This window comes from Centroberyx affinis, unplaced genomic scaffold (genome assembly GCF_046629955.1).
Source record: "Centroberyx affinis isolate AG114_WGS23_722 - 3 ecotype Tasmania unplaced genomic scaffold, CSIRO-AGI_Caff_v1 ptg000100l_1, whole genome shotgun sequence".
Lineage (NCBI taxonomy): Eukaryota > Metazoa > Chordata > Actinopteri > Beryciformes > Berycidae > Centroberyx > Centroberyx affinis.
The window spans coordinates 303,598-323,170 of NW_027278802.1; the positions used below are offsets into that span (position 1 = coordinate 303,598).

The window sequence follows — 19,573 nt, forward strand, 5'->3', positions numbered from 1 at the left end:
ACCAGGATATGTTGTCTAAACTGTGGCAGGGAGTCGTGTAGGAGCGCAGACTTCATCTCTGACCAGGACCCCAGCAGTGGGACAACCCCGCTGTGGTTTTATCCCAGTCTGGACTGAGCTGTAGGAAACACTGAATTTGGATTCTTTTTGGACTCAGTGTGTGTGAGTGAGTGCGATCTGAAACTGTTGAGTGTGTACACAACGTTTACATGTGTCATAATGTTTAAACGTGTGCACCTGCAGTTTATAGCATGACTGCTTTCAACAGTTTGGACTGTGTGTGAGACCGGTGAGTGTTGCTTCTTGTGTGTGTGTGTGTGGTGTGTGTGAATGTGTGTGCGTCAGCATGAGTGTCCCCATGTTAAAGATCGGTGCGGTGCTCAGCACCATGGCTATGGTGACTAACTGGATGTCCCAGACTCTCCCCTCGCTGGTCGGGCTCAATGGAACCGTCGTTTCCCCTGAGGGAACACATGAGAGGATCGTCAGTGTATGTACACACACACACACACACACACACACATATAGATAAACATATGAAGACTTCTTTCCAAAATATTATCTGTTTTGGATTTTTTTTGTTATATAAATTTCATTTTTCAGTATCTCTACAATCTATAGGAGCCAGTCAGTAAAACGATCCAAAAAAAATCATTTTGTCACCCAAGAGGTGAAGTTATTATCCTTTCAAAAGTACCATCATATGTTTTAATTTGGTGCTATCAAGTATTTTGTTCATACAAACATCCACTGTCTGTATGTGTAATTGTATAATGTCTTTGTTTTGTATCAGAGAAAAATAACTGCTGTGTCTGAAACACAGAGGAGCGTACTGTATATATCATTAGGGGAAAGGAGAGGAATCAAATGTAGGAATCAACACATCAGGTACATTTACATGCAGCAGATATTTGATGTGTCTGTTGGTGCAGAAAAGAGACGGATGAATAAAACAACAAATAAAGAAAAATATGTCTAGAGAAATATATATAGAATAAAACAAAACGAGGACAGGATGTTCCAGATGTGTAGAATAAATAATAAATAAAAAATAAATACAACCCTTTTCGGTTAACGTGAGTCATAGAGTACACAGTACACATGTACAGTATGTACGCACTGCTGCACATACCCTCAAACACACACACACACACACACACACACACACACACACACACACACACACCCTCACAGGAGTAATGAGATTGCTCTCTGTCAGACATAGTGTGGTGATATTTCTCCTGGGGAAGGCTGACTCACCCATGGGACAGCCAGCGATTTGTTGCCCTAGCAACACCCTGGCAACCCCAGACATGTACATGCTGGACCACTGCACACACTCTTAACTCTGTGCGTGTGTGTGTGTGTGTGTGTGTGTGTGTAAGTGTGCGTGTGTGTGTGCATGCGCACTTGTGCTTTGCTTGATTTTGCTTTTTGGCTCAAGAAGCGCCCCACAGCTGCTATGTAGTGGTACTTTGCAAGTTCAGCAAGTGCATGCTGTCTCACGCAAGTAAACGCCTACACACAGCCAAAGGGACACACACACACACACACACACACACACACACACTCACTCACTCACACAGGAATTGGTGGAGAACAGATGGAGAAGGTGTAAGAGGTGCAGTGTTGCTAATTAAAGAGACGATAGAGAGAGAGTGACAGATAATAAAAAAAAATCACTGAAATGTAAAGCTGTTATGCTGCTGGAAATTGGTTTGTTGATGCGTGAATATAACCATTGTCAAGATGGATAAGTACATAGAGATTTTTTATTATTTTCTGTGTGTAAAATAAGCCTTAGGCTGTTTTATGTATTGTATGCTTTAGATTGTCCAATGTCACTGACCAGCGATGAATCAATTGTTGAATGACATTCTTGCAGGAATAATGAAACCTCGTCATCTACTTCCAGCCCACGTTTTCACTCCAGATCTGTTAGCACTGTGTTCTCTGTATTTACACTGAGCAGAATGAGCTGAGCTGCCTGAGTAGATCTTTATCATTTTCCCTGGTGGGAAATGAGCCCTTGGGTGCCGTATGTCTTCCTCTCTGTATTTACAGTGAGCAGTGGGCACAAATGATGCTGAACTGAATTATCTATTTTCTTTGTCTTGTCACCCAGGCCATGCTCTCCTCTTTTGCTGCCCCAGCTGCCATCACCATCACGCTGTAAACGGGGCTTCAAGGTTACCATACCAAACCTAGTGGATTGATTTAAAAGTGTTTTTCCGTCAGTCCCTCCAGGCCCTGTCTTCCCCTCTCTTCCTCTCTCCTCTCTCCTCTCCTCCTCTGTCTTTATCCTTTTTCAGGGTTTGTAGGGCAGCTCGTCTACCAGCGCTTCCCAACCAGAGTGCTGTGTCACACTGGAGTGTCTTGGATTGGGCTCAGATGTGCCTTTAGATTGTTTTCACGTGTTACAGAAATTTAGGTCACACAAAAAACCTGATTAAATCTCACCTAAATGGGCTCATGATCACACATGTTCTCTAAGTTAATGCATGAGTGCAACATTTATTTGCATTTTGGACCCCAAGGAACAATCACTGTCACCTCAGTACTAGCTAATGAGGCTCCAAATAACCAAAAAATAGATAAATGTTCTTCCCCTACATGTATGATTATATAACAACTCGGGTGGCATTTTGAAACAATAACTTACTGTGGTGGATTTCTGTGCCTTGCTGTGTGCTGCAGCCCTGAAAAGCTTGAAAACTACCTCAGCATTTTCATTGCATATCTATATGCAGTCATTCAAAAAGTATTTGCATATTTTCTTCTGGTATAAAGGGATTTCAAAATGTGTTTATTTTGGGACGTTTTTGTCTCAAATATTAATGTGGAAAGAAACACTGTCAAGGTATACAATTCACAATTCAAATAACAGAAAAATCTATTTAAGAATAAACATTAAAAAAAAAGCGTTTTGTCACATTTAGGCTGAATATCAAGCACAACAAAAACATTTAACATTATAACATTATATTATTTGATTAGAATAGACTAACTCTGATTTCCACCATAATGGAAAAGATACAACACTGTAAATGAAATGGCAGCAGCAGCAGTATCCTCACATCACAGGCTGCACATTAGTCACTCATCCTGAGCACTGAGCATTAGTATGGACTCTGAGTATGGTGTAAATCATTTTTGTACAGATTTCTGCTAGCTCTTGGGACCTGGTGACTTTTGCCAGATGACAGCAGCTCAGGCTGTGAATGCAGAGGGTGGGAGCTCACTTCAATTATGCTGCTAGCTTTCCTGGACACAGACATGTGGGAGATGTCACAGCTGCTTTTGCCTCAGCTGAGAAATGTCCAATTTACACATTGATTTCCATAGCACGATTAAATGAGGGAAAGTGCAAGGAGCATGCAACCTCTGTGTTTTCTTGAATGCCATCCATAAATGAACTACTTAAACCACAGTGTGCAACAGTCCCTGAACCCCACTGAGATGTCATGATGGGACCTGATATCACATTTATCAGCAAAACACAAAATTAGAAACATTTGAAAGGAAAAAAATGTTCCAACCTCCTGACTACAGCCCCAGAATAACATTTAATGAGATGGAGCAAAGTGTTACAAAATTATCAGAGTGAAATTGTTTTTGCTAATTTAACTTACTTTCTAGTTATTTTTCAGAAAGTCCTTTCCTCTTTGATAGAATACACAATATTGTAATATGCATTGATCTCATAGAAGATATTTTAAATGAATGCATTCTGAAATATAATGTACCACAGGAAAATATCTAACGTCTAAAGTCAAAGGGGGTTAAACCATTGCAGTTGTTGAAGCAACTGCAAATTGATTTACTGTAAATAAAAATTGTGTTTGAAGATAAATTGTAAATAAAGTAGAATGTCAAACTCAAATCTGAACTGAATATAAGGAAGTGGAATTGAAATTCAACGTAAATCATCATAGAAATCCAACTGACTGAATACATTTCCTCACCTTGAAATCCTCTGAAAATAAAAGAGGGAAAAAGATACATATGGGTTTTACTTTACAGACTTCCTCAGCCAGGGAATGCACAGCTGATATTATATACAGTAATTGCGTGGTTGTAGTAATGATGTAATGCGGTCTTTTGTCCTGCAGGGTCTGTACCCCGGGTCAGAGGAGGGCTGGCAGGTGTACAGCACCGCCTCAGATCCGGACGGCAGGTGTGTGTGTACAGTGGTTGCCCCGGCACAAAACCTCTGCAAACGAGACCCTCGGAGCCGACAACTACGCCTGCTGACTGAACAGGTGTGTGTGTGCACGTGTGTGCGTGTGTGTGCCTGTGTGTGTGTGTGTGTGTGTGCGTTCATGCATGTTTCACTGGTCAGCATTGCAATGCAGCACAGGGAAAGGCAGTGTACTGGAATGAAATATTCACTGGACTGTCTCTTTGTTTTGACACTTACACATACACACACACACACACACACACACACACACCGAGAAGCACACACACATACAGACATACACAGGTTTCACTGACTTGACTGACAGATATATCCCTGATACATCAGTAGCTGTACCCTCTACAGACTCTCTGTCATTCAACATGCCAAAAGAGTTTAAACTCAAAGGAAAGATTGACTGATGGGTGGAAAAACTTTATTGTATATTGCCGACTGGCTCAGAAGCCTATTTGAGAAACTGTAGGCCTATGTGTGCATACGTGTGTGTGCATGTGTGTGTGTGCATATACATCTGAGTGCGAGGACACATTACTGGCAATGTATGCATTCCATTTACTGGGATGTATGCATATGTGTTTTAGTGATGGAGAGAAAGTGGGAAAGAGAAGTGATCTATGACAGAAGTTGATGAATTATTGAAAACCATCAGCCCACTGCTAAGTACAGTTTTCCTGATACACATTCTGTATTCTCTCTAAAAATGAAGAGTCAAGGCACAAGACACCAACAACAACATCAACATCTGTATGAAGTTAATCTTTTCGCCCGCTTGTAATACAATGTCCTGCCTGACAAGAAGAAAGAGAAGGGCTTGTGGGTAGACAAGAATTATCAGAAATGATTCCTCTTCTCTTTCTCTCACTCTCTCTCTCTCTCTCTCTCTCTCTCTCACTCTCCTCTTCCTGTTGGGAGGCTTCTGTATTTATGAATCTTAATTAACTCAGTGTGTCTCTGGAAGTGACACCTTGATCCTGCTGTGTGTGTGTGTGTGCGTATGTGTGAGCACATTTGTGTGTGTGTGCACGTGTGTCTGTGTGTGTGTGTGTTTGTGTGTGAGTGTGTTGTGCTGTAATGTCCCTGCTCGTCTCCGGCTTTATCAGCATGCGTTGCAGCGGGAGATGTGGGCGGGTTGTGCTTGGGTGTGTGTTTGTTTGTTTGCGTATAATTACTTGTCAGACTGTTTATCACTTCTGGATATCTGGGTCATTGTTCTAATGGATTTTATTCATACTTATTTTTACATTTGATATCAAAGAGATTTGAAGTGTGCTGTGGCTATTCAGGGTAGCGAAGGAAAACAAGTGTGGGAATGTTTCTAGAAGCTTTATAGCAATATGAATTTCTCCTGACAGATGTCCAAATCTCATGTGAATGTTTTGTATGTCAGCTTCTCGTGGATAAACTGATCTGATGAGAGGTTCCTTCAAAGAGAAATGTGATCACGGTGACTTTGCACCATATTGTCATTGGCAAAGCTGGTGGAAATGTTCAATATTCCATTACATCACCATCTTGGTAGACAAACAACAGGTGTTTGTAAGCAAATAACAGGTGGCAGTCATCACACAACAGCTAAAACCAATGCTAAGTGTTTTTGGCAAACGTCACATCGGTACTGATTGCTCACAACATCAGGAGTCTATTATGCATTCTCTGTTAATGTAAAAAAACTGGAATGGAGGTACAAACGTCACCGTAAAATTTCATGAACTGAGTGCATTATTGTATGTGTGTGTGTGTGTGTGTGTGTGTGTGTGTGTGTGTGTGTGTGTGCGGACCAGGTCCAGAATGTGAGTCAGTCAATGGAGGTGGTGGACCTGCGGACATCCAGAGACCTGCAGTATGTCAGAGACTCTGAGCCGCTGCTGAGAGGAGTGGATGGACGCATACACACTTACGTTGGCAGCCCCCGCACTCTGACTGCTAAAGGCCTGCAGGTACAGACACACACACACACACACACACACACAGACAGACACCAAGACACACACAGTGAGACGGTTGCTTTAGGGAACACATAACCTTTGGTGTGAAAACATTGATTTCACGCATGCCAAGCTTAAGTTTCCTGCCTGGACCCAGACACGCGAACATCTTTCATGAAGGGGGCAAAAGTCTGGAAGCCGTCAATTTGGTGGCTTCATGTCCTTTTCTGTCACACAGCGCTGTGGAGAAGGTGCCAGTGAAACGGCAACATCACTGCACTCAATCTATGGCTGTCTACTGCCCCAAAAAGAGATACATTTCACTATGAATTGACTGACATTAAACAAGTTTGTCTGAAGTTCAAATATGAATAATACAATTTACATAATATTGACACATGAAAGTAGGGCGACAATACATTATAAACCAATAGTGATTCTATGCAGAGTTAATTCACAACATGATTATTCGGTTTCTTGAAAGATTGGGGTTGGTGTTTTATTTTAAATTTGCACGAGAGCAGATAAGAATAAATCAGTGTGTGAGTCGTGCCTTTTACTGGGGGGAATCCAAACGTCTTCCAAACACTGCTTCCTAAATTAGCAGTAGTAATCTCCTCGTCAGGCTGGATGTTTTCTGTCATGATGCCTCTGCCAGGCATGTGTGTGCTAACAACAAACTAGCAGGCTAGTAGAGGAGTATCGCAGAGCGACAGAGAAAGAGAGCGTATGGATCCAAGGCAAGAGGAGCCAGTGATGCGTTCAGTTTAATTGGTTGTAATAAAAAAAAAAATCTGACGTTTTTGGTGCATTCAATGGGCAGGTCAGGACTCAAATTATTGATTTTTTGATATTCGACTTGAAATTTGAATATTGAAATTCATTCTGACAGCCTTAAATCATGGCATTCTCTCTGTTTTTCAAGTTTTATTGTTTTAAATTAATTTACAATTATTTGCAATGAATAATAACAGTACCATCCAGTGAGCATTTTGGCAGCAACAGCAGCAACATGCAGGAGGTGACCAAATTTAATGTTAAAACACAACATTTTCACAATATGCTATGATGAAACTGTATATAAAAACAGCCTTGGAAATTGTTTTGAACTGGTATCAGAAAGGTATTTAAGGTCTGAATATGGAGGTCGGCTCAACTTTCATTTTTTCATTTTGTATTTACACGTGTTTTCAGTGTATATCAACAACAAAATGTTTGCTGGGTATGAATCAGTCCAATAACACCAACTTACAGTAAATATACAGTTGGTGGCTTTCAGTGCAGTGTGAACGGGTCTGATCACCAGATTTTCTATGTAAGGGGCACACGCACACACACACACACACACACACACACACACACACATGTTCTGGCCTATACTCCTTCTCCAAAAAGGAGAACATTACTCCCTTTTCCCATAAATCCCTTCTGCCTTTCATCTTTCGCCGAGCATCTTCATAACAACATTATGGGGCTTTGGGGGATGTTTTAAAGTTTTTATACAGTTAGTTTATGTGTGTGTGTGTGTGTGTGTGTGTGTGTGTGTGTTGCTCCTTGGGGGTTCTCTCAGTCATAAGCTTCTCCCTTTGCTCTGAGAGGCAGAAATAGTGAATATTTATGTGATATGCAACTAAGTTTATCAATAACTAAACAGTATCTTTATCCCATAGGGGGGAGGGAACAAGGGAGATGGAGGAGAGGGGAAGACAGAGAGATTGAGACAGACAGACAGACAGACAGACAGACAGAGGGCTTGAGAGAGATGGGGAAAGAAAATAACAGAAAAAAATAAAGAGATTTGCCCCACATCATTTTGCAGTTTTTCACTGGGGATGAGAGGAATGAGCAAAATAAAGGGAGAGGGGAAGTGAAGGGCAGGCAGAGAGACGGGGGCAGATAAAGGAATGAAACGGGGGTGAGAGATTAGAGACAGATGAAGGAGAAGCGATAGCAGGGGAGGGATTAGCCACGCAAAGTGTTTGACTGACTGCCAGCCTGTGCGCTGTGCGTGTTTTTGTGTTTGCGTGTGTGATGTTCTGAGGACACGATAACGTTTTTCATCTCTCTCTTTTCTTTGCACCTTTTTATTTTCCGCCCTTTGACACTTCTTTTAAGCCCTCTGTTTTCATATCCAACTCCACTCCCTAGTCTGCAACCTTGAACCTCTGTTTTTTTTCTTCCTTTCATGTTCTACTCTCTTCCTCCTCTTCCTCCCTTATTGCCTCTCCTTTTCTTCTCTCCCCTTGTCACTATATAATTAATCAAACTCAACTTTGGCCTTTCTCTGCTCTCCTTTCTACCCGAGTCTCTCCTCCACCATGAAGGCCTCCCACCTCTTTTTAGATTGGAATAATGTTAATTTCCTCTCTCCTCTTTGAGCTGATATCTCTACCTCACTCTATCATTTTCTGCCTATATCTCATTAAGCCACCTTGCCCTCCCTGTCTCTCCCTTCTACTCTGTCTTCCCTCCACCTGTAGGAGCTGAAGGGGCAGATGTCCCAGCTGCGGCCTCTCCTGTCAGTGGTGGAGCAGTACCGGGCCGACCTGCAGACGCTGGCCACCCTGCGGCTCGAGCTGCTCAACCTGTCCATCATTCTGACAGCCATTCAGGAGGAGATAGGAGCGTACGACTATGAGGAGCTACAGCAGAGGGTTTTACTGCTGGAGACCAGGCTGCACGCCTGCATGAACAAACTGGGTACGTGCAGCAACTGTGATTACATGGTAACGGCTTACATGTAACAGCATTACTTTATGCTTTGTCTATCACAATTACACTCCGTTTATTGGAATAAAGTGGAGTAAGCAAAGTTATCAAAAAATGGAGACAATAAAAAAAAACATTACTCAGTTCAAATAACCAGTGCAACACAATCTTATAACATTTTGTGAAATGATAATAAACTCTGAAACGCAGATTACGTGTTCTGTTATGTGTTAAATTATGTGAAGACACATCCCTCCACCACAAAAGGATTATGTGACAAATACAAAAAAATTGGACACGCCATTTTCTCCTGTTGGTCACGAAACAGTTAGCTAACGGTTAAATTTAGTAAAGTGAAACTAAAACTTTGGCTATAAGATTAAGTAACAAAAAAAAAAAAAGGTTCATGTTCAGGCAAGGGTTTTTGTTTTGGTTGAAAAAGAAACTTTCACTAAAAATAAAAACTTCACTGGCAGTAGAAAACTTCTTAACATGAGTTAATTAAACCTGGGTGTATCCTTCCATCCACCACCCAGCCTCCTCCACCTCACTTCCCACCACACTATTCCAGTGTCAAACGTTTCTGGTGGTGTTTCCTCCATGTAATCCTTTCATGGTGAAGAAATGTATTTCTCTCACTTTTCATGCATGGAGCACATATTTGCATTTTAAGAAATCATGCTCATTTCGCAAAATTTTGTACTCTTAAAATGCACAGGTTTTTTTTTTTTTTCATTTGGATTACCTCCCACCCAACATCTTCATGGCAGATTTAACACAATGCGTTTATCATTTATAAACAGGCTGTGGTCGTCTGACTGGGGTTAGCAGCCCCATCACCGTGAGAGCCTCGGGGTCCCGCTTTGGCTCCTGGATGACCGACGCCATGATTCCCAGCTCCGACAGCAGGGTAGGTGTACTGTGTGTGTGTGTGTGTGTGTGTGTGTGTGTGTGTGTGGCAGGTGTGCCAGGTGTTGTGAGTGTGGTCACAAGGTAGCTAGGCTCTACATTTTTCTTAATCTGTTTTTTCTGTCTCTTTCTGCCCAACTTCCCTCTTGACTCCTATGTGCACTCTGTCTCTGCTCTCTGCTCTCTCCACACGCATCACCCCCTCTACATACACACACTCACTCTCTCTCTCTCTCTCTCTCTCTCTCTCTCTCTCTCTCTCTCTCTCTGGGGAGCGCATATTAAGCTTGTTGTCAAGGCGACTGTCTCCCAGTTGCCAGGTGTGATTTATATTGCCATGGTGACCCTTGCCTGTTCCCTATTAGAGCGTCTCCCTGGTGACGAGAGGGAGCTATATACAGCAACAGTATCCCAGTTATTGCCTCCTGTTACGGAGTTACTCGTGCGACTGTTGTTACAATAACCGGGTTATGGGTGGGAGCTCTTTTATTGGGAAGCTGTTGGAGCGTTTCTGAATTATTGGCACTCTCTCTCTTCTCTCTCTCAGCCTCTGTCCCTGTCCCTGTTCGGATCCCTCTATCCGTCTCTCTCTCTTTGTCTGTCGCTCTCTGCATTGGATAGGAAGCTCTTTCTGTGCCGCCTTGCCATCTCTATTTCTGTCTCTGTTCCTTTCATACTGTATATATATGTGTACAGACTCTTTTTCTCTGTGGAGGCCCCTGATCATTTGTGAGCTTTGGATTATATGGTTTTATCTGTGTGCATTTCTGAGATATTTCGCATCAAAGATGTGACGTGCCAGCTGGCAAAACTGTTATGCACTTTCTATCCTTTAAATATTTAACCACAAAAGGTTCTTTAAAAAAAAAAAAAACTCAACACAAGCATAAATATGCAGTATGTGGATAACTCAATTTTGATGAAAAAAATCAGGTAGAACCTTATAATTCCAAGCTCACAAATTTCCAGCCTGGATGATTTGGGTCTTATCGACTAAAGCTCTCTAGATACCTAATACCACATATACACCTGTAAACACACACACACACACACACACACGCACACACACACACGTGCACACTCACACACGCACACACAGAGTCGAGTCACTCTCATATATCCTTTGGTATCCATGACTACAGTGTCAGCGCAGGGTCCCAGTTTGGCATTTATGAATTCTTCATTAGCTCATCAGTGTGTGTGTGTGTGTGTGTGTGTGTGTGTGTGTGTGTGTGTGTATGTGTGCACGCACGCACTATATTTTCACACACTCATGCGCACGCATACACACACCTGTCGCTGTGTTTGAGAACAGCTGCTGAGGTGTGGATATCCCCTGAACTGTCAAGATGTCTGTGCCGATAGTGAGAGAGAGAGAGAGAGAGAGAGAAAGAGAAAGAGAGAGAGAGAATGGGTCTTGTTGGTGAAGAGCGAGGAAAAACAGAAAGGTACAGGGATGGGGGGGGGACAGAGACAGGAATGTGAAAGAGGGGGTGGACAGAAAGAGGAAAAAGGAAAAAAGAGAGAATAGGGGAGGAGAGGGAGAAGGTAGATCAAAAGGACAACAGACGGGGCAGACAAGCGCGATGGGATAAAAGGAGCAAGGGAGGCGATTAAAAAGAAAAGTGAGAGAAAGGGAGGAGAGGGGAGGTGGAGAGGAAGGCAGCCAGGACAGGACAGGTCAGGGGAGACATTAGGGGAGTTTGGGAGGAGGCCAGGTCGGGAGGAAGAGGAAGAGGCAGCGCGACAATCTCTAAAACTAAAGTGCAAGCGAGAGATAATGGAACAGAAAAAGTCCCCACTCGCTCCCCTGCATGCACCATTTGTTTTATAATCAGAGTTTGGGAGCCTGTCTGTGTAAAGCAAGTGGTGCATTCAAATGCGGGAGGATTACAGCTGTCAGAAAACAAAGGGAATCATGTTCTTTTGAAACACAGTTTATTAGGATATTGTAATTAAAATAGAGGGAGGGGAAGAATTTAGGTTGGGAGTGAAAAAGATGAAAGTACTTTAGGATCGGAAGGAGGGAGAGAAGAGGGCAATCAGTCTGTCTCATTTGTCTTTATAAACCAACCGCTGTGTGTTGATTAAACACAGTTTGATTGTGTGTTATTTAAAGCTCTCACAATCATTGTAATCAGTTACCTTTGTCTGAATGTCTCCCATTCAATGTAAAATCCTCAATATATTTTTTATATCGCTGCTACAAACAAACTATACCGTATTTTAAAGCATTGCTGTCACCGCAGGAGAGAAATTCTTATTATTAACCCATCAAGAAAAACTTTTCAGGTCATCCCCCTTGTCATCTCTCCCTCTTTTTATCCATACATCCCTTTTTCATCTATTTCTTCTTTTCTGCCCTCTGTACTTTTCTCTGTTTGCAGAGGGAATAACGAGCATCTTTTACACCAAGAATGCTCTCTCTGCCCATCCCTTTCTACCCCTTCCTTTCGTTTCATCTGTTTCACATCTCTTCCCTCTTTGGATAATTAATCCCCCATCCCGTCTCCTCTCAATTTTCCTCCCCTCCCACGTCTTCTCCCCCCCCCATCATCTACTTTCTCCGGCTGTTTATCTCTCCCATTATCTCCGTCTTGGTTTTTTCTTTCACCATCGCCCCCTCTTCCTCTCCTCGCTCGCTGGCCTATATTTACACCTCTTCTCATTACTCTTACATTTTCCGGTTTTACTTTTCATCAGACAATTATCCCATTCAGGTCAATCAGTTATAGGGTGAGTCACTTCACTCCTCTATACTTACACTATCAACCTTTGTCACGGTGCGATAAAAATATTTTGTACAAAACATGTTCTTTTTTGAGCAGTATCTAATCAATAAAATGATGTAAGTGATCTATCTATCTATCTATCTATCTATCTATCAGCATATACTCTGGAAATATGTTATATATGTATATATGTGTTATATAAATATGTGTAATATGTGCTGTATTCTCCATAGTAGAGATTAAGGCATCTGATCAACTAGGAAGCCTAAGATCACATTCAGATGAAATGATATAAACAATCTTCTTCCCCTTCTACTCTTAATAAAAAAAAAAAAAAAACTCTTATTCTACAAATGCTACTTATTCCTATTTAAGGATTAGCTGATATACTATTGGTTTGACTACTGTTGACAAAATGCACTTATTGTAAGTTGGACAAAAGTGAATGTAATGTAATGTAATGTAATCACTGTCACTAGTGCACCTTGGAACTGTACTGGATCTGTTCTGGTTTCCCATATTGTCATTTACATGTGATGAGATCCAGTGCTTGCAGTACTTTACCTCTGTCTTTCTGCTTACTGTAGGTGCAGGTGTGTCTGTTGGTGTGTTGAGATACAGTCTCCAAAATTAACTTGTTGGCTCACCTGCCAAGGGCTAGTAAACAAAAAAAAAAAAAAAGATCTGCCAAGAATGAATTTTACCAGCCAAAATAATAATAAAAAAGGCACACACAGTCTGTTGGAGTTAGAATGTTTTTCCCTTTTGATGTTCTCTCAAATAACGTTAGGATGGTTAACCATCCAGGGAACAGAGAAACACAAGGACATGTTTACAGACGTTTAGACGGGTGTTTTGTGTAGAGCCAGTGCAGCCAATCAAAAGCCTGTTTTGGCTTCAGGTGAGGGAGAGGTGTACCGTGGCCAGTTAACCTTCTCTTTCCCTCCTTCCCTCCCTCCCTCCACCAGGTCTGGTCTATGGACGGCTACTATAAAGGGAGACGTGTGTTGGAGTACAGAACCATGGGGGATTTCACCAAGGGGCAAAACTTTGTGCAGCATCTGTTGCCCCACCCCTGGGCAGGAACCGGTCACGTGGTTTACAACGGCTCCCTCTACTACAACAAGCACCAGAGCAACATCCTGGTAAGGTCCTGGCTGGAATGGGAGCATGCTGGTACGCAACTGGTTCACAGAAACATTTTGGTATTCAGTTGACTTGAATGATAATATACAGGTATCGGTCTGTGTGCGTGCGTGTGTGTGTGTGTGTGTGTGTGTGTGTGTGTGTGTCTTGCCAGGTTCAGTACCATTTCCGTTCTCGCAGAGTGGTTCTCCAGCGCAGCCTGAGCGGAGCGGGCTACAACAACACCTTCCCGTACAGCTGGGGAGGGTCGTCTGACATCGACCTCATGGCTGATGAGACGGGGCTCTGGGCGGTTTACACCTCCATCCCAAACGCTGGAAACATACTGGTACCGTCTGCATGTGGCATGGGGGAGGGAAGGGCAAGTAAATGTGTGCGTGCTTGTGTTTGTGCATGGATTTGCGTGTTATTTTTTATCTATTTTGTGGTCAAGTGAATTTTGCCAAGTGTTGTGTGTGTGAATGTGTTCTTGCGATTTTGTTCTTGTGAGAACAAAGCAAAAGAATGAGAGAACGTTTGAAAATCAGCACATTTGAAAATGGGCCATTTTAAGGTTAAGATCTCGGGCTAAGGTTTGGGTTAACAAGTTGTCAGAAAACCCCCACGAATGATGCAATCTGTGCCAATCAGGAACTACAATGTCTCCTTGTTTTGACCTGTAATAGTAGCACCCTTGGGCTATTTAGTGTTTGAAAATGCTGAAACACAGTGGTGAAATGCATCATGCCCCCAAGTCTGACCAGCGGTGTCTGAGATATTGTGCAACACATGGACAAACAAGTAAACAAACATTATAGCGCCCCCCCTTAGGCATTCCTTATCAGTGGAATGAAAAGAAAAAAAAAGACTGGGGCCCATCCATAGTCCCTCCCCCAATTTCATTGCGGGGAACAATAATTAAAGCTCCATTACTCGTAGTGTTAGGCATTTAGTGGTGTCTGAACCTTTCAATCGAAAGACAGTCCCCTATACTCACTATGCTACACCGCTGCCCATGTTGTAACATCACAAACGTGTGTGTATGAGTGTGGAAACCTCCCCTCCCTCTCTGTCTCCAGGTTAGTCGTCTGGACCCTCGCTCACTGGAAGTGCTGCACAGTTGGGACACGGGGTTTCCTAAGCGCAGCGCAGGGGAGGCCTTCATGATCTGCGGCACCCTCTACGTCACCAACTCCCACCTGGCCGGGGCCAAGGTGCACTTCGCCTACCACACCAACTCCTCCACGTACGAGTACACCGACATACCCTTCCACAACCAGTATTCGCACATCAGCATGATGGACTACAACCCCAGGGAGAGAGCGCTGTACACCTGGAACAACGGACACCAGGTTCTCTACAACGTCACGCTGTTTCACGTCATCCGGAGTGATGGATAGATGAGGAGGAGGAGTAGAAAGTGATAAGAGAGAGAGAGAGTTACAGTGAAGGTGGAAGGAGGCGCAATGAAAGGGTATGGGTACTTGGGACACTTAAAGAATGGGCAGGTGGAGGAGAGGATGCACGCCCACACACGCCTACACACACACACATACATACATACATACACACAATGGCCATTCATGTCAACAGGAGAGTGAGGACTGTCTGTTTGAGTCTCCTGTGCACTTCTGGACTGTGTTAGCGCACTGAGCTAATAACTAGACATAATGCACGGTTGTCTAACACAAGTCTAAAGGTCACAGACAAGAGAACTCATCATGGTCTAGACGGAAATTAACCACCTCTGCTACACTGGGGCGGAGGGAGGGAGGGGGGGAGGGGGGGGGCGCTGACAGTTAGAGGGAAGTCAAGACAGTTTGAGCTCAATCACACTCTGTTGCATTTCCATTCCACTCATGTCTTGGAAGTGATTTGGAAGTTGAGGTCAAATCGTCGAAAGCGCAGTTCACAAACTGAATTTCAACTCACTTCGAGCCCCAAGTGATGTTCAAGTAGTGATGAGTGGACCCCAGCCCCGGTGAAGATATCTGGGTTTGTGATGTGGTCGTGGACGTGTTCAGTCAGCATGGTTGTTCATTCAATAAACCTTACTGTTAAACTTTGCTGAGACTCCGTTGTCTTCTCTGTTTGGAAGCAGGGAGGGTGGAGGAGATACAGCTGCGCCTTAGCTTTATTCTGTTTTTAATACAAACCTGTGTGTGTTTCTGTGTGTGTGTGTGCACATGTGTTGAATATCGTCAGAATCTAGTTTTGATTCTCTTTTTGATCTACAATGTGCAAAGATAGATTTGAAGCCAGATTCTCTCCGTTCAATACCGTAACGGCCGTCTTTGACCAGAGCTTTCTTTCTTTGAAGCCAAATTTATAGTATCGCTCTTTGCTGTGAGCTCTCTGTGTGTGTAATGATGTTTTTCATTGGTGCGAATTGATCCCAAGAGGGTTATGGATGATGTGAGGTGGGGGAGAATGTCATTTTGAGTTAGGGTCAAGCGCAGCAACAAAGGCAATCCTGCTCATTACGATTTAAGTGATTATCATGAGGCTGGAAATGGAGGGTCACAACCCAGGGAAAACCAATACTTCTAATTTGGACTTACTGAACACACACACACACACACACACACACACACACACACACACAGGCACACACACACACACACACACAAATATGCTAATGTATAAGGACACACTTACATGCACAGAAATGCTCAAACACACCACAGATACACACATATACAACGCACACAAACACACACACAATGTATAGACACACAGAAAAGGAAGCAGGTGCAGCAGACAGTGGGTGTATCATGGGTAGTAGGATGAACAAAATGGCGATCCGATGGAGTGGAAAAAAGAAAGGGATGGAGGGTGATAAAGAGCTATATGTGGCTCTAATTGTGGAAATATCACAAATGGCCATTCTGTTACCATGGTGACAGTGGTGGTGATGCTGTGTCCAACTCAGCCTCGAGTGCGGGTCACGGCTCAGAAAATCCAGAGATCACTCCATCACACACCCTTTCTGTTCTCTTACCTCATTTTTAATTCAAGACGGTTTAATTAATAGCATGATGAAATATGTACATCTCATTTTTCCAAGGTGAACGTAGCTCAAAGCACATACAAATCTTTTTTTATACAGACGTGTCAGGAATGCATAAACTTAAAGGAAAAATACACCCTTGGGTGCTCTTACACTGTTATATATCATCAGTCTGTGATGTGTGATGCATCCCAAGAGTTATGTTGTGATCAAGTATTGTAATTTACGTTTTGGTTTACCTATTTTTCCTCAACCTGCCTCATCTACTTCTGTTTCAGTTCGTAATTTCCTACACTTCCCAGAATGCCTTTCAACAACTCCCAGTCAAAAGGCATGAACTTTATAGCAATAGCGAGAGCAAGAGAGACTTTTTCCAAGAGAGAGTTTTTCCAGTCGAGAAAAAGTGAGTCGCACCCCTTACTCAAAACACAACAACATGTCTTGTGGCTGCATTGCATTCTGGTCTATTAAAGGCTACTGTCAGTGGAGATATTGGTCTCTTTGCCTCTTCTACAATGGATTTCTCCCTGTGTGATTGTTGAACATTGATGCAAAATGGCGGCTCTAGAAAGAAAAAAAAAATATCCTGTCAAACTCCACTCCACAACAAAATGGGCCCAGAAATGCAAAGTACATTAGTAATAGCCGTTTTAGGGTGTTTTAGGGTGGATTTTTCCTTCACTATATTACTTTATCATTATATCACGTTGCACACAATCCCTGTCTAGCATTACAGTTTGTGATGTGCAGACATGTTATGTAACAAGTTGGCGCACACTTTGTCTCTGCTTTCTGACACAACGTTAGCATATTTCTGGACTGATGGCTGTACAGACTCCCCTTGAATTTTGTTCTCTCTCCCCCTCCACCCCTTAGTGCTGCTCTGCCTCTCCCTCTCCTCCATTTGCCCACCTCTCTGGTGCCTTGGCATTGCCCCAGTCTATTTGGCACGCTCCCTGCTGCAAGGTTCCCTTCTCTCCATCTATCACCATTATTGGCTCCGATTTTCTGCATCGTGGAAGCATGGGTGTGCTTTTCCAGACGGCCCACCGGAATTCCACATGCGGATATGCACACACGCACGCAAACACACACCCACACACACACACACACACACACACACACACACACGCGGTGACACATGCCAATGACTTGGACAAAACAGAACTCAGCATGGGGAGATGCCGGATATATCATTTTTACCCTTTTATTTATTAATCTCTATCTGTCCATCTATCCATTCGCTTTTTTCTCCTGGGTGGATACCAACCTGATGAATAATTTACTCCCGTTAAATGAGACCACCTGAGAGGGATAGAGGAGGGTGAGAGGGAAACTGAGAGAGGAGAGAGGAAGAGTGAGGAAGGACAAATACAAGAGGGTGGAAAAGAGGAGTGAGAAAGAAAGGAAGAGAAAGGAGGGTAGGAGACTTGGCTAATTTGGAGAAAACACACAAGACGAGAGGAGGAAAAAGTCCCGATATGGGAGAAAGGGAACAGAGAGAGAGATAGGGATGGGTAAATGTGGTCGATGTGGAGCCAAACACATGGCCTGTGATCGTGTTTAATTAATGATGGAGAGATCAACCAGTTAAACAAGGACACAGACTGAAAGAATAGCCTGCGAGGGAAAAGCGGGTGGGTGGGAGGAGGTCAGGGAGGTGGCAGATATTTTCCTCTCCCCCCGTCTCTCGAATACTACACCAGCAGTACATAAAAAAGAGAGAGGGGGTGAAAGCAAGCAACAGAGAGGATGTGGGGATTTGAGAGAGAGAGAGAAAGAGGGAGGAGAAAGGGAGAGGTAGATGAAAAATAGAGAGAGAAAGAGAGAGAGCGAGAGAGAGGCATCGGTAGGTTCCACCACGGCTCGTCTACTGTTACTGTTCTATTAATAGAAATCAGAACACATTGGGGAGGGAAAACCAGCCAATTAGAATCAAGCTGCGCTACCACTGGTAACCCCTCACTCACACATACACACACATACACACACACACACACACACACACACACACACACAGAGCTGTCAGACTTGCTGTCGTCTTTGTCACTTATTGTCACCTGGCTCGTCTCTGTAGGGACTTCCATGAGAGCAACAAGCTCTGGGTGTTATCTAACCCAGAACACTGATAACAGCCTTCACCATCGTCTGGTCGCTGAAGTTGCGAGTGTGAACGTGCAAAAGTTTAAATCCTCTCAACTCAGTGCGAGGGCTGCCATGCACTTGGGACACAGTTTTTGGAAATCAGTAATGTTTTCACCAGTAAGGGGTTAATTGGGGGTTAAAAACTGGTTAAAAAAAAAGTTTCCCGGCAAATGCTATGCGTGTCTTGTCTGTGTCAATCAGTGTAACACTGCTGAGGCAACCACTTGGGCAGTGTTACCCATCAGCTCTGCAGGAAAAGTTGTCTTGCGTAACACTGCTTTTAAAGGCTAATACTAATGTTGGTTTTTTTCAGTTTGTTGCCCCTTTCCTTTACATTATCCCTGCTGGTGTCTGCACACAGCGCAGTTGGAGGCATCAAGGTTTGTTTTCTTCCCTCACAAGAAGCCATTTGCTGCCATTCATCCTTGCTCAGTATGAAAGACAACTTCCACCGACTTTAAATTTGCCTGAGCCGGATAATCCATTAGAGTAAACATGAAACCTTAATCTGGTTTTGTCAGAGTTTCTGTTTTATCAGTGTTTCATTGTGAAATACCGACTTGAGTTGTTTTCATATATCAGTGCGCACAATTAGAAACCTCTGATTGGACAAGAGAATACTTCAGGCTCTTTAGACGGGATCAGCGAGGCCGGAGGATGTGCTTGTTTCACAATGTAAACATGGATGTAGCCTAAACAAACTTTTCACCAATCGCTGACATCCTTTGTGATTATGTTACGCTCTGCTTACTGCCAGTCACCTGACTCCGACAGGAAGCAATGGAAGTCTCCACCAGGAAATAATCCCGCTAATAAT

At 43.2% G+C, this 19,573-nt stretch overlaps 1 protein-coding gene across 5 annotated transcripts; it reads left to right on the top strand.

Moving 5' to 3' along the window:
• Nucleotides 1–346: 346 nt before the first annotated feature.
• LOC139647109 (noelin-2-like) lies at nt 347–15,336 on the top strand. 5 transcript variants are annotated; one of them, XM_071522982.1, is made up of 10 exons: nt 347–451; nt 1,610–1,614; nt 2,322–2,358; nt 4,113–4,262; nt 5,983–6,138; nt 8,607–8,826; nt 9,639–9,745; nt 13,445–13,621; nt 13,777–13,950; nt 14,681–15,336. In XM_071522982.1, the coding sequence occupies exons 1-10, from the start codon at nt 347–349 to the stop codon at nt 14,999–15,001; spliced, it is 1,452 nt and encodes a 483-aa protein (XP_071379083.1). In that variant the 3' UTR covers nt 15,002–15,336. The 5 variants fall into 5 exon arrangements, with proteins under 5 accessions (XP_071379083.1, XP_071379091.1, XP_071379062.1 ...); XM_071522990.1 differs by lacking the exons at nt 1,610–1,614; nt 2,322–2,358 and adding an exon at nt 3,200–3,214 and having other exon boundaries at nt 347–454; XM_071522961.1 differs by lacking the exons at nt 1,610–1,614; nt 2,322–2,358 and having other exon boundaries at nt 347–490.
• The last annotated feature ends 4,237 nt before the right edge of the window (nt 15,337–19,573 follow it).